Source organism: Eschrichtius robustus, chromosome 4, assembly GCF_028021215.1.
Source record: "Eschrichtius robustus isolate mEscRob2 chromosome 4, mEscRob2.pri, whole genome shotgun sequence".
Classification (NCBI taxonomy): domain Eukaryota; kingdom Metazoa; phylum Chordata; class Mammalia; order Artiodactyla; family Eschrichtiidae; genus Eschrichtius; species Eschrichtius robustus.
In genome coordinates this window covers 57,453,108-57,468,254 of record NC_090827.1, presented here as the reverse complement: position 1 = coordinate 57,468,254, position 15,147 = coordinate 57,453,108, and the positions used below count along the sequence as shown (strand labels likewise).

Below are 15,147 nucleotides of genomic sequence, written 5' to 3'. Positions count from 1 at the left end.
ATTATTGATATGTATGTTCTTATTACCGTTTTCTTAATTGTTTTGGGTTTGTTTTTGTAGGTCCTTTTCTTCTCTTGTGTTTCGCACTTAGAGAAGTTCCTTTAGCATTTGTTGTAGAGCTCATTTGGTGGTGCTGAATTCTCTTAGCTTTTGCTTGTCTGTAAAGCTTTTGATTTCTCCATCGAATCTGAATGAGATCCTTGCTGGGTAGAGTAATCTTGGTTGTAGGTTCTTCCCTTTCATCACTTTAAGTATATCATGCCACTCCCTTCTTGCTTGTAGAGTTTCTGCTGAGAAATCAGCTGTTAACCTTATGGGAGTTCACTTGAGAAATCAGCTGTTAACCTTATGGGAGTTCCCTTGTATGTTATTTGTCATTTTTCCCTTGCCGCTTTCAATAATTTTTCTTTGTCTTTAATTTTTGCCAATTTGTTTACTGTGTGTCTCAGTGTGTTTCTCCTTGGGTTTATCCTGTATGGGACTCTCTGTGCTTCCTGGACTTGGGTAGCTATTTCCTTTCCCATGTTAGGGAAGTTTTCAACTATAATCTCTTCAAATATTTTCTCAGGTCCTTTCTCTCTCTCTTCTGCTTCTGGGGTCCCTGTAATGTGAATGTTGTTGCGTTTAATGTTGTCCCAGAGGTCTCTTAGGCTGTCTTCATTTCTTTTCATTCTTTTTTCTTTATTCTGTTTCACAGCAGTGAATTCCACATTCTGTCTTCCAGGTCACTTATCCGTTCTACTGCCTCAGTTATTCTGCTATTGATTCCTTCTAGTGTATTTTTCATTTCAATTATTGTATTGTTCATCTCTGTTTGTTTGTTCTTTAATTCTTCTAGATCTTTGTGAAACATTTCTTGCATCTTTTCGACCTTTGCCTCCATTGTTTTTCTGAGGTCCTGGATCATCTTCACTATCATTATTCTGAATTCTTTTTCTGGAAGGTTGCCTATGTCCACTTCATTTAGTTGTTTTTCTGAGGTTTTATCTTGTTCCTTCATGTGGTACATAGCCCTCTGCCTTTTCGTCTTGTCTGTCTCTTTGTGATGGTGGTTTTTGTTCCACAGGCTGCAGGATTGTAGTTCTTCTTATTTCTGCTGTCTTCTTGCTTCTGTAGTTCTTCTTGCTTCTGCTGTCTTCCCTCTGGTGAATGAGGCTATTGGTAATTTTTTTTTGTTTTAAAATTATAATTAAGCTACAAAATATCCTATGCCAAAATGAGTTTTAAAAACTTAAGGTGGAAATCTTTGTTTATATGTGACAGAAGTAATTGTCCTTTAGAATACCCGGCTATGTGTTTCAGATATGATGCTTTCTCGGGTACAGTTAACAGACTGTGGCATAAATAATGAGGACATTTATAATCTTACATGAGAGGTCTGGAAGGCTTGTGTAATTCAGTAGCCGAAGTAATTCAGTGTTCTGGGTCATTTTCTCTCTGATTCTTTTTTCCATCATGACCACATATGGTTGCCATAGGTCTAAAGATTATATTCTTATAGAACAAAATCCAAAAGCTGGAAGGAAGAGCAGAGCCTCGTCATAGAAATCCTTTTTTTGTTTTGTTTTGTTTCTTCTGGTTGGAAAATCTTTCCTGCAACCCTCAGCATACTTTCCCTTATGTCCCATTTAGCCAAAATTGGTTACATATTCAATCCTAAATCAGTCGCTGACAAGAGGAAACGAGATTCCCATTATTGCCTTAGAACAGTGTTGGTTCAACCTCTGGAACTTTAAAAGGGACCCACCCATCTGATGCTGTTGATGTCTCATATTAAATCACATCAGTGTTTTGTCATCACTGAGACGGAGGGGCTGATGGGTAGGCAATCACTAGTATTTGCCAAACTATAGTGATATAGTTAAGTTGTAACATTTTCCACATCCTATATAAGAAATATTCCCACTCAAATGATATTTGTATATTTTAACTTGAGAAGCATGTTATCCTGTATGTGCTACTTCATGATTGGCATAGGAAGCCAATGTTTTGGCTGTTAATTTAGTACAATGTGTTAGTTGTTTACTGTTCTTATTTTTGTCTTGTGTACAATCAGTTTATTTCCCTGTGAGATTAAGCTCCTCAGTGCCGTTACATGATTTTGGCAGGAGCTTCAAACTCTTCTTATTTAATCGATTCTTGTTCTTCTAGGTGGATTCTCCACAGTTTTCCTGGTGCGGACTCATGGTGGACTCCGCTATGCATTGAAGCGAATGTATGTCAATAACGCGACAGACCTCAACATTTGTAAAAGGGAAATTACAATTATGGTAAGTGAAAGAGTAATTCCATTTGAAAAATTTGGTGTATTTTCTTTCAGTTTTTCACATAACATTAACCAGCCTTTAGGCAAGCTGCTTATTGGCTTGGGCACATCTAGATAACCTTTGAAGTGTACTCTTTATAGCCATACTTAGGGCTAAATACAAAGAACTCCTACCTTTCCTCCCTTCCCTATTGTAGTTCAACAGGCAAGCTTCTCTGCTTTCTTTTTTCCTTTTTAAAATAAATTTAAATTATGGAATATTTTGAGAAGAGAAGAATTTAGAAAATTAGTGAACACCTGTTTACCCCCTACCCAACTTAAGAATTAAAGGCTTACAGATACAGTTGAAGCCTTCTGTGTATTCGTCTAACATTATCCTTATACTGTTATCCTTATCCAAAAGGAAACCCCTATCCTGAATTTGGTGCTTACCATTCCCTTGGGTATTTAATACATTTACTATATGTGTTACTATTCACAGACAACAGTTAGTTTTGCTTTTCATTTTTAAAATCATGCTGTAAAGTTGATTTGTGTGTGTGTGTGAACTCTGTAGTATTGGTAAGGTATGTTTCAGCAAGGAAAAAAATTCTTCTTTAATATTAGGAAAAGTGAAAAATATTTTAATACACCATTAAAGAAAATTTCAGTTACTCAGTTAACTAGATTAAACATTTTGAGAAAATTACAGAGTAAAACTTTCCTTTTTTTCTAGAGTTGCTTATTGTCAGTGCTCTGGATGGTTTCTTATTCTTGTTCTCCCCTCTTTCTCCTTCTCCTCCTCTCTTCCTCTTTTCTTTTATTATTTTCCTCTTCCTCCTCCTCATCCACTGTTTATCAAGTGCTAATATATATATTTAACATTTTTGTTTTATTGAGGTGAAATTCACGTACTACACATTTTATAATTCACATTTTAAAATGAACAATTCAGTGGTTTTTAGTATATTCGCAGTATTGTGCACAGACTGCCTCTACCTTGTTTTAAAACCTTTTCATCACTCCAAAAGGAAACCCCTGCCCATGAAGCAGTTGCTCCCCATTCCACTCTTGTTCCAGGCCCTGGCAACCACCCGTCTATGTTATGTCTCGATGGATTTACCTATTCTGGATATTTCATATACATGGAATCAAGCAGTATATGACCTTTTGTGTCTGGCTTCTTTCACTTACCATATTCTTAAGGTTCATCCACATTGTAGCACTTACCAGCACTTCATTCCTTTTTATGAGTGAATAATATTCTATTATATATACTATATATGTATCAAAATTTGTTTATGTGTTCATCTATTGATGGACTTTTTAAAAAAAACATGGATAGACATTTGGGCTATTTCTACCTTTTGGCTATTGTGAGTAGTGTTGCTATGAATATGTGTACATATGTATTGTTTATTTTCAGTTCTTTTGGGTATGTATCTAAGAGTGGAATTGCTGGGTCATATGGTAATTCCACATTTAACTTTTTAAGGAACCATTAATTCCACAGCAGTTGAACCATTTTCTGTTCACACCAGCAGTGTTAGGAGGGTTCTAGTTTTTCCACTTCCTTGTAAACACTTGTTACTGTCAAGCCTCCCCAACTGCTAAGAGGGAGATTTTCTTATTTTGTATCAACATCTTTATCAACACACATATTTTGATCCTTTTTGTTTGAAGATAGGCACATTTGTACAGTATGACTTATCAGAATTCTGCCTTTATTGTCCCTATCCCTTAGCTAGACTAGAGTTGATTAGGCTTTGAGACTTGCTTTTTTTCAGGTAAGGCTATTAGTCAAAAGGGTGAAAAGATTTACTCTGAGATAATAGGGAATCTTAGACTAAGTTTTCTAACTTGAGCCCAGATATGGTATTGTACTGTAATTCTTCGTTTCAATAGAATTTGTATAATTTTCAGATATATAAAATATAGTCATCATCAACCTCAGCAAAACTCAGATCCTATGCTTTTAAATAAGATATTTTGGGGAGGTGAGCAGTTGTCTTCCAACTGTTTTTTGATGACTAATCCTTCACTATTTATGTTTACTTATGAATTATTCACATGTTCAGCTGCCGTTAGCTAATATCTCAAATTATATTACACACTTAAAACTAGGTTTATTTTAATGATAGTGGATGTAAATTATTTTAAACAGTATTCTTGATAAGAGTTTTTAATTTACAGACAGACCTTATTTAGATCATTATGATTTTTAACCTTATAAGTGTTGATGATTGTCTTGTACTAGGAGCAAAGGTGTCAGATTTGCCATGTTCTTCTTATTTTCTTGTACTTTGTAATATTAGTGTTATCTTTATGGTTTCTTTACAAAAATCCTTTTTAGCTATTTGTTTATTTTTTTAGGTTATTTAGTTAAAAGTACATACATTCATAAATTCACTTGACTAGGTGGACATAAATTGCAATATGTTGCGGACAAAACAAAGAAACGAGAGTGTAATTGTTAGTTCATAAATGTTAGAGCTTAATTTCTTTATCTTTTTAAGACAAAAATAAGTAAAAGTTCTGATATTTTATTCTTGAGTCCCAAAGGACTACCTTGTACACTCACTTTTGGAAACTGTTACTTTTTTTTTTAAAATTTATTTATTTTTGGCTGTGTTGGGTCTTTGTTACTGTGTGCGGGCTTTTCTCTAGTTGCTGAGAGCGGGGGCTACTCTTCGTTGCAGTGCGCAGGCTTCTCATTGCAGCTGCTTCTCTTGTTGCGGAGCACGGGCTCTAGGCACATGGGCTTCAGTAGTTATGGCACTTGGGCTCAGTAGTTGTGGCTCACGGGCTCTAGAGATCAGGCTCAGTAGTTGTGGTGCACGGACTTAGTTGCTCTGCGGCGTGTGGGATCTTCTTAGACCAGGGCTCAAACCCGTGTCCCCTGCATTGGCAGGCAGATTCTTAACAACTGTGCCACCAGGGAAGCCCTGGAAACTGTTACTTCTGAATAAACCATCTCTTTCTTCCCCAGTGAATTTAAAATAAGTATTCATTAAGTATTTGCTTGTTAGGAAATGACAGTCACATATAAATAAACTTTCCATTGAAACTGTAGAAACCTTTTTGAAATGTGTCAGATTCCATACTTACACCTCAATCTTACTTTTTGAAATTCTTTAAATATATCAATTTAGACTTGAAATCATTGTTAATGATAGACCTTTAAAATTTATGTTTGCCAGTTTTTAAAATTTTGTTTATTTTTTACAGAAAGAGCTGTCTGGTCACAAAAATATCGTGGGTTATTTGGACTGTACTGTTAATTCAATTAGTGATAATGTATGGGAAGTGCTTATCTTAATGGAATATTGTCGAGGTAAGTGTTTTTCTGCAGTTGTTTTATGCTAAAAAAATTTGCCCATAAAAATGGGTCAGTAGGTGTCTTGGTTTCTCCCAGGGCAGCTGTCATCTAATTCTGGGCATTCATTGCAATCTCAGCTTTAATTATTTGTCTAAATAAGGAGTGCTGTTAAAAAGTATTTAAAACCTACTCATAGTTGATGCAGTGATGATATGAGCATATTTTAATGGACAATTAGAAAAATGCTGTTGGGTTTTAAACAGAAAATCTAAAACATAAAGAACAGTCACCTTTCCTGTTCCCTATACATTTCTTCTATAATCCAACCAAGAAGAGCATACTGTGTCCATATTAGTGTTGCAAGACTTTTTTCCAGTACGCTACCATGTTATCTTTGAACGTATTAGATGTAATAAATTTCAAGGATGCATTTTGATCTATAATTTTTATAAACTTACATTATGTGGTCTTTTGAAAACATCAGAAGATAGAAAACCACATTTTATTTGGATATAATGTGGTGTTTTCAAAGAAATATTTGCTTGTATAGTATGCCTTAAGAATTATAATAATAATTTTTAAAGTCCCTGAAATTTTTTTTTTTTTTTTTTACTTTAATGGGTGTAATGGGGGCAATTAATCCATTTCCTGCAAACTTGCTTTCCCCCCTCCCCCATCAGACTGTATCTGACAGTTTGGATTCTAGGGAGCCCTGGTTTATATATAAATTCTCTTAAGACAGTTACGATTGTTAATTATGGTACCAGGAACTCTTGTCACTTCCTGAAGGTTGGAGGAGAAGGAGGTTGGTGATGATAATGGAGAAAATGTGGTCTCATTTACTCCAGTCTTGTAAGAAGGGGGAAGGACAGAGGAAAATGAAATGAATCAATATTATAATATCTATTGTGATATGTTTGTAACTTATTTCCATATATAACATAAAAAATTAGATATTTTCTTGATTGTTTTTCCTTATTTATATATCATCTTCTCTACTGTAAAGCATTGTGATCTCTTTAAGAAGACGATACTGATTTTCTTTATCCTACTTTCCTGAATTCTAGCATTTAAGGTGCCAATTCTTAGCTGGATGAGAGTTGACTAATAGCTACTTGTAACTTTTTAAAAATAATTGAATTGAGCATAATTATAATCCTGGATGAGTTTAATTGTCATCCAGAAGACATTTTAAAAGGGGAGCTACATGAGCTTCAGTTTTTAGGCAAGTGAGTACTTGGGAGCCAATGGTGCAGTCTACTGCAGATAAAATTAAGTATCTTGTTAAAAAAAGTCATATCAAAATTTAAATGGGATGGTATAGCGGTTTAAATTAAGTGGTAATAAGTGTAATCTCAGAGAGATGAAGATTGTTGAGGCTAGAAAAATGTTGACTTTTTAAATTTTAATGATGAAATTGGGCAGAGTATAAAAGTTCTTGTTTAGGAGATGATAACTGTTTGAAAAATATGTAAAGATTTGGGAGTTACATGCACCTTATTTTAAAAGACCTTCAGTATACATTGTTTGCTTTCTGAATCTGATTTTTAAATTTTTCATTAGAATAATTTTACTTTAATTTTCAGAAGACTTTGATTTTGAATAATGAAATTTTGTTTGTTTCTACATTTGAAATGCAGATCAAATAGAGCTTTTTAGCTTTTTTTGGGGATTGGATTTTGTGATTCAAGCCTTCTAGCCCAAAGATCTCTGAAGGGAAGAAAGAAGATTGACTTTTGTTTAAAATTTATTCTACTCATTACAACATTGGAACTGTGGAAAAGATAGAATGAGTTCAAGGTTATGATGTCTTTAGCTGTGAAAAGATATTTCAAGAATGTGAATGAACACCAATACAACACTTTTCTTACTGTTTAATTTTTGGATAAAATGAGTCAGGGTGTCTGACAAACAAGAGGATGGAGGAAATTGCTGCTTAGTCAGGTGCCTCAATCTTATATGAGACACTTTGAACAAATTACAACCAAATGGACCTGAGTTTCTGAAAGTTGAGGATTGATAGGTAAAATAAATGTTTTTTTTCCCCCCTGCTTTAAAGTTCTAAGAAAAAACACCTATTTCAGAAAATACATGAGTATGCCGTTTAGGCAGTAATAATAGAAGGAACAGGTGTGTATGCACCTTCTTACAGATTACACAGTAGCAGACATTCATTTATTCACACTTGTTAACAGGAAAGTTTCAAGTTAGCATAAGCTTGCCTTTTCAAATTTCCAAAATTGATTTCTGTTAGAATGCTGTGAATGAGTCATGTATTTACTTGCATTCTTAAAATATAATGATAGTAAACTTTCTCTTAGTAATTAAGAATTGTCATTATTAGATTATCAATTATTATAATACATTGTAATATTTAATAATCCTCTTGGGGCTCATTGTTGTGGCTATTTGATTTTAGTAAGTTACTCTGCCCACTATCTCTTAACCTGGTTTAGAGCATTAGCCCCTTAACCCATCTCTCTTTTTCCACTCTTGTGATTCCTCCATCCCTCAATCAAGGAGATCTTTTAAAAGGTCAGATCAGGAAGTTTCCTTGGTTCTCAAGATAAAATCTTGAGATCAAGATAAAATCTTGATTTGTTTGTCTTGTCGGTATCATCTGACTTTACTCTCTTCTCTGCTTTCTAGACCATACCCACAGTGGTTCTCTTTAAGTTATTCAAAATCATTAAGCTCTTTCCCAAACTAGAGGCCTTTATATATGTCACTTGCTATCACTAGTGTGTTCTCCCAGATCTCTGCCAGGTTAATTCCTGATTAACCTTCAGTCTCAACATAAATAATCACTTCCTTAGGCCTTCTCTGGCATTCTCTTCTCCCCATCCTCCTTCACTAATTTAAATTTGGGTTTCTCTCATTTTATCCTTATTGTACGTAATTATGATAAATACTTGTGTGATTGTTTAGTGTTTATCTCTGCCTTTAGACTATAAATTCCATGATAATAGAGACTTTATCTTTGTCCACCACTGTTTACCCCTAAAACTAGCACAGTGTCGAATAACCATTTCTTCAAATCTGTGATGCCATCAATTACAAGGTACACTCTGAATTTGGAGATGTTAAAATATGGCCAATAGCATTAGCAGAACGTCACTTATTTTAAGATGTTCTCATTTCAGAGATGTAAAATATGAAAAAAATATATGTCATTGAATCAACACAATATGGTATAACAAGCATCCTTACATGAAAATTATAAAAAAAGCCAATTCCCCATTACCTGAGACCATAGACATTTCTTAATCTCTTTGTTTGTGGTAGCCTTCATTTATTAAAAATATGTCTTCTCAAAATTACTTTTTTGGTTAGCTGGGCAGGTAGTGAATCAGATGAATAAGAAGCTGCAGACAGGTTTTACAGAACCAGAAGTGTTACAGATATTCTGTGATACCTGTGAAGCTGTTGCAAGGTTGCATCAGTGTAAGACTCCAATAATTCACCGGGATCTGAAGGTATGAACTTTAGTCTACTTATGGATTAATGCCTTTTAAACTTTGGAGTTAAAAATGTTCTTGGACTGTCTTCATATAAACCAGTTTTTATTACTAGCACTGAGATTGGTCTCTCTGTCCCCAGCTACATTTCCTGAGGCCATATAAAGACTGACGATAAAATTGAAATTGTGCTTTTCATGACCCTGAGGGTTGCTAGCACGGCTGTAGAGGTGGATTTTGTGCTCCCTACTTTGCTTCTGTTTTACAGAGCAGGCTTCTTTAAAAGGTTTCATATGAGCAAAAATATGAACATCACTGACACAGGTTGGATATCCCTCCACACTATTCTTCCCAGTTCAGCACTCCTCCTATTTCTTATAATTCATTTTAAGCATCAGGGTGTTTTCCAGAGATATTGGAGGTGACCGTAAATGGGTCTCTTTACTCATTTGTTTATAATTTACTGTAGTTTTAGATAATTTACTATAATTTGGTGACGATTGTCACTCTAAGGTCACTTTGTCTTACATTTTCGTGGAATCTGACCTCTTGTATATGGTACCCACTTGTTAAATTGGAAAAAGTGCCCAAAGGGGATTGGACATTCCTGGTATCATATTGCTTGAGCTATCATTACACATATTGTTTAGAAGCATAGGTGTCCTCTTTGATACCTGCAAACACTAAGATTACAAAAATTCCTCTTCCTGAAATGCTTTATGCCCAGATATCCCATGGCTAATCTTTTCCCCAGTTCAAATCTGCTCAGATTCACTTTCTCAGTGAGTCCTGTCCTTACACCACCTTATTTATAATTACAACCTAACCTTTCCATACTCTACTTGTTCTACCTTTTATTATCACTTGTCACTTTCTCTGATACTATAAAATTTGCTTATGTATTATGTCTGTTGGTTATTTTCTGTCCTCTCCCACTACACTGTAAGCTTCCTGTGGGCAGGGATTTTTCTCTTGTGTACTGATGTATCCAAGCATTTAGAACAGTGCCTGGCACATAGCAGGGTCTTAATAAATATTTAATGAATGAATGAATCCTAATTCTGACTTATTATACAAAATTTATGAAAAGTGATAATAAAATGCTCTTAAGATACAAGAGAATAGAAGATGTCACTTAGAATATAGGTTGTTAACCATGAAAGCATCATCTAGGGACACCTGTACTGAAAGGATACAAGTCAAGGCAAGATTGAAATACTTGACTGCAGACCTCTGTCCCTTAATTTCGATAACCAGTATAGTTCATTTCAGTTCTCTTGAATATGCAACTTTTACATTTTCCCCAATAATTCGGTCTGATTTCTTTGCACTGTTGTGGCTCATTAACTTTTTAAATGTAAAGTTGATGTTTTCAGCTGAGTCTTCTTGATTTTAAAACAAAAAAGACATTGAACTGCATAATTTTATATAGACCATATTTCATATACTTAGTTCTTTTTACATGTGTAAATTTATGCAATCCTGTGTTTGTTTTAAGTAAGTTTCTTTTTTTTAAGTTGATTTCTTGTATAAATCTTTATTTTGTACAAATATTGAATATTTTTAAAAGTAGAGTAAAATGAAATATAGAAGAAAAATTGTAAAGAAACTGTAATGTGAGTATTTTGGTAGAGTTGAGAGAAATTGAATTACTCATTTAAAACTGTATCATAAAAATAAAAAATATTGTGTAAAAATATTAATAATAGTATCATTTATTGCATGTTTACCTTATTTCAGTCACTGTTCTAAGCCCTTTACATGTTTTAATTCTTTCAGTTTTTACAACAATCCCATGTAATAGATATTATTATTTTCCCCATTTCATAGATAAGGAGACTAAAGCACAAGAGTAGTTAAGCAAGTTGTCCAAGGGTACATATGCTAATAAGTAGCAGAGCTGGGCTGTGAACCCACATTCTCCTGTTTTAGAAACCGTGCACATAATTTTTATTTAAGTTACTACAACTCTGATCTCTAAGTTAAGGCATGAAGTCAAATCTGTGTTTTTCAGTGTAGTATTTTAGATAAAAATGGAATTAGGAGTCAATCAGAGGTAGAATTGTAATGGTTTTTGTTACCTTTCTATAGGTAAGCTAAGTGTCAGAAAAGGAGAAAAATGGAGGTGTAGTATAGACTCTGACTGCCACTAGTTCTTCTCTTCCATAGAAGCAGTTTTTGAGAGGACTTAGGGTTCCTTGGCTCTTGCAAAAATCATCCTGGGATGGGAGAAGCACTTCTCTGTTCTTAGTGAGAGAAGCAGTAGATAAAGTAAAGTATATTTTTGTTCTGAATCATTTGTCCTTTCTCACAATTTGAGGTATCCTCTCTCTCTCTCTCTCTCTCTGTCTCTACCTATCTCTCTCTGTCTCTCTCTATATATACATATCAGTGTTTATTGTGTAAAAACATTGTTATAAAAAGATAATTTTCACCTTGAAAATACTACTAATAATTGCGTTTCTTTTCTGAAGGTGGAAAATATTTTGTTGAATGATGGTGGAAACTATGTACTTTGTGACTTTGGCAGTGCCACAAATAAATTTCTTAATCCTCAGAAAGATGGAGTTAATATAGTAGAAGAGGAGATTAAAAAGTAAGTGTTATCTTTATTGTGCTTTGTCTCATGGGAATTTTAGTTAACTTGAGTCTGTGACCAGCTCTTTTAATATAAATTTTAGGTATTCCATTAATAGATTTCTTTAAGATATTTCTGTGCCATAGACATTGATTAGTTTATGTCTCATCTAGTTCAATAGGAAATACATTTTACAATGGAAACAAAATTTTCATCTGCATTGTAAACAAATTTATCAAGAAATTTGTTAAATAAGCTATAGTAATTAGTGGAATCATTAAAGGGAGTTTGAAGTTATTGCTGAATTCAGTTAAACATCTGTTTTTATCGGTACTGAGGATTTGTGCTTCTTAGGAAAAAATTAAATTATTTGAAAACATTAAACTTTTACTTCATATTTAATATTAAGAAGATTGATCTATTAATGCATTGAAAACTATGTGGAAAACTTGTTACTTTATAACATTGTATTGGAAAACTTTCTGTTAGAAATGTAACTCGTATCTGCCTTACGTTTTCTTAATCTTGTACTTTCCATGGTTGCTAGCGTACTATTATAAGGACCTTTCCCTGACTTTTCTGTTTTCTAGTTTTAGAAAATAGTACTGCTTGTAAATCTTAGGTTATCTTAATAAAATGATACAGAATGCAGAAAGATCTGTCAGAATAGAAATTTCTAAGTAGCTGCCTTTTCTAAGTTGCTTTTCTTCACTTCCTGACAAATTCTCAATTGTTTAAGGCTGCCTAGGAGCTTTCGTTTGAACTGCAACATATATTTTGAGATAGCTGAAGTAGAGCTGATCTTACTCTGGACCATTTGTATAAAACTATGGTTTTCTAGACTTACATATTTCTACTCAGGAAACAGCCTATGATGATTATGTTAGATTCCATAAAACAAACTCCTTAGTAAACATATAAATGTCCTGAAGAAACAGAACAATGAATTATTGAATTAGCTTCTTGTGGATATTTGTATATACATATAATTTAAAAAGATTGGGTTGTGATGTATAGTGACAGCTGCAGAATTCTGCTCAAGCATCTTTGACTTGCTGGAAGTTTCATTTCTTGCTGTTAAGATCTGAAGTATAGTTAAGGTTCAGCAGAATTGTACACTAGTGATGAATGTAATAAGCTCATGGATTCTTGTGCTTTGTGGCTCAGTTGAGGAGTTAATGATCTAACCATTTATTCAGTTAACAGGTAATTATTTAGGGCCTACAATGTAGTGGACACTGTTTTGATGGTGCTACAGTATAGCAGTGAACAAAAAAAATAAAGTCCCGTCCTCATGTAGTTTATATTCTGGTTTCTTAGATCACTCCTCTGTAGTAGTATCATCAGAATGTATCACCCAGTCAGGGTAATTTGGAAAAAGTAAGATGGTAGAATATTGAGCTTTAAGATACTCTGTAAAATGAAACATATAAACACTGAAAATGAATCCTAAATTATGCCATAATATAGGAATTCCTTTGATAGTCTAATAATTTCTGCACCACTTTATTCTGTTCATTGAGCACTACTTTATTCTGTTCATAATGGATTTGGAGTTTTTATACTGGTAAATATTTATTCACAGTATCTTTTAATTCCAAATTGCTTATGCTGACAGTCAGTTTTAGAATTGTACTTAATTGTGTAATTAATAATAGTTAATTATGGCAACGAGATTACTTTTAAAACAACGATTATAAAAACAAACCTAAAGGAGATTTACTACTGTGTGCAAGGAATTATGTTAGAGTCCATAAAAACAAGCTGCTTAATAAACATAGAAATTAATTTTTTGAGAAGGTGGAAGCTTTACTTTTAAATTAATAGACTAAAATATTTTGATAAGGATATTTTCATAGTCAAATTGTATTATTTCATGGAAGAAATTCAAGGAAAACTACGTTTCCCATACGTCACCTTTATTTAAAATTTTTCAATTAAAAATTGTTTTCATCATTATAGATGCAATTGCACTTGTTGAATAAAAATGTGTATAGATGCTTTGTATTGTTTAATCCTTGATGGACTTTTAATGAGCTTTTAAAATAGTATTATTTCTTTATAATGTTATCGAACCTAAAAGTTTTTCGTAGTATTTTATGTAGAAACAATGTAGTATCTGTCTTTTTTTTTATATCTCCACTCCATTTTACTTATTTACTGCCAGGTATACAACTCTGTCATACAGAGCCCCTGAAATGATCAACCTTTATGGAGGGAAACCTATCACCACCAAGGCTGATATCTGGGTAAGGCCAAGAAAGGCTGACATTTTCACTAACCAAATTAACAAAATCTGATTATTTTCCCCCTGTCCTCCGCAAGGTATTTCCTAATAAGTAGCAGAGAGTGGTGGACAGTAAAGCTGCTTCTTCAGAAGAAAAATATTAGCACATATTATCTTCTTGATCCTGAGATGGAAAGCTTAGGTATAAAAAGGCAAATAAAGGATTTCCATATAATGTAACTTTTTACCACAGTATTTTTTAGAATTTAAATTATATATGATTGTTAACATTTTTTTTTGATTTGAGTGCAATTTTGGTTGATCACAGTATGGAAAAGCTGGACATAATTCTTACGTAATATTGTTTGTAATTTTCTGGAGTATTTTAGGATCTTTTTAGTGGAAACTAACATGAGTAAAACTTTTTAAAAATTATAAACATACTGTTGACTAACCTGTATATATTGAGGTTCTTTATCATTTAGCATCTATATGTGGATTGAATTATTGAGATATATCATGTTTCTATAGAGTTGAACTTTACGTTAGAGTGCCCACACTTCTTTAGAACTTATTTCAGAAGTAAAATGTGTTTGGGCTATATTTAATAAACTAGCAGGAAACTCTATTTTAGATGTGAATTCATTTAAATTTAACAGGTATTTAGCCATATCTACCACTAGTGGCTATGTTAGGGATGGAGGAAAAATACTCCTTTGGAAGTAGTTCTAGAATTTCCAAGAAAAGTCATTTATTTTGTTTTAAAACATAATGTTTAGAAAGTAGTCGAGTGTAACGTGTGAACCCAAATGAGTATCTTCTTGGTGCCCCTCTCCTGGCCTTCTCTTATAGGGGTTGGGATACCAAGTATTCTTGCAAGATAATAAAAAAAAGAGTATCTATCTATGACTGGCTTTCCTCTGTCTACGTAATATACACTTTTTCACCGATGGTTCTGAAACCTTGTGGTAGTTGAATTTTTGACCGTATACATATAATTTAATCAAACCGTGAATAAGTTTGATTTAGGTAATTTGATACTGCTTACAGATCACCAGCTTGTGTGACTCAAATTCCATTCGCTCTTCTCAGCATTAACATTTTGACTCATTAAATGGTTTATAGTAAATGGCTTGCAGTATAATGTAGAAAGCAAATTCAGTTGGATCTTAGTTTATAAAACGAAGGTATTAATTAGAGGAGGTAATTGTGGAAGTCTTTTCTGGCCTAATTTTGTGACTGATGTTGAAATCCACATTACCTAAAAGCGTATTTCAACAGCAGAGGAAGCAACAGACATTATAGCTTGACTGCTGTTTT

At 33.4% G+C, this 15,147-nt stretch overlaps 1 protein-coding gene across 2 annotated transcripts in view; it reads left to right on the top strand.

The window, feature by feature from the left end:
- The window catches only part of BMP2K (BMP2 inducible kinase), a 125,323-nt gene that overhangs the window by 54,635 nt on the left and 55,541 nt on the right, over positions 1–15,147 (top strand). For both annotated transcript variants that reach the window (XM_068542779.1, XM_068542780.1), the window contains exons 2-6: positions 2,152–2,270; positions 5,474–5,579; positions 8,898–9,040; positions 11,497–11,618; positions 13,768–13,849. In XM_068542779.1, coding sequence (XP_068398880.1) covers positions 2,152–2,270; positions 5,474–5,579; positions 8,898–9,040; positions 11,497–11,618; positions 13,768–13,849 — 572 coding nt within the window. The remainder of the gene's footprint in view (positions 1–2,151; positions 2,271–5,473; positions 5,580–8,897; positions 9,041–11,496; positions 11,619–13,767; positions 13,850–15,147) is intronic.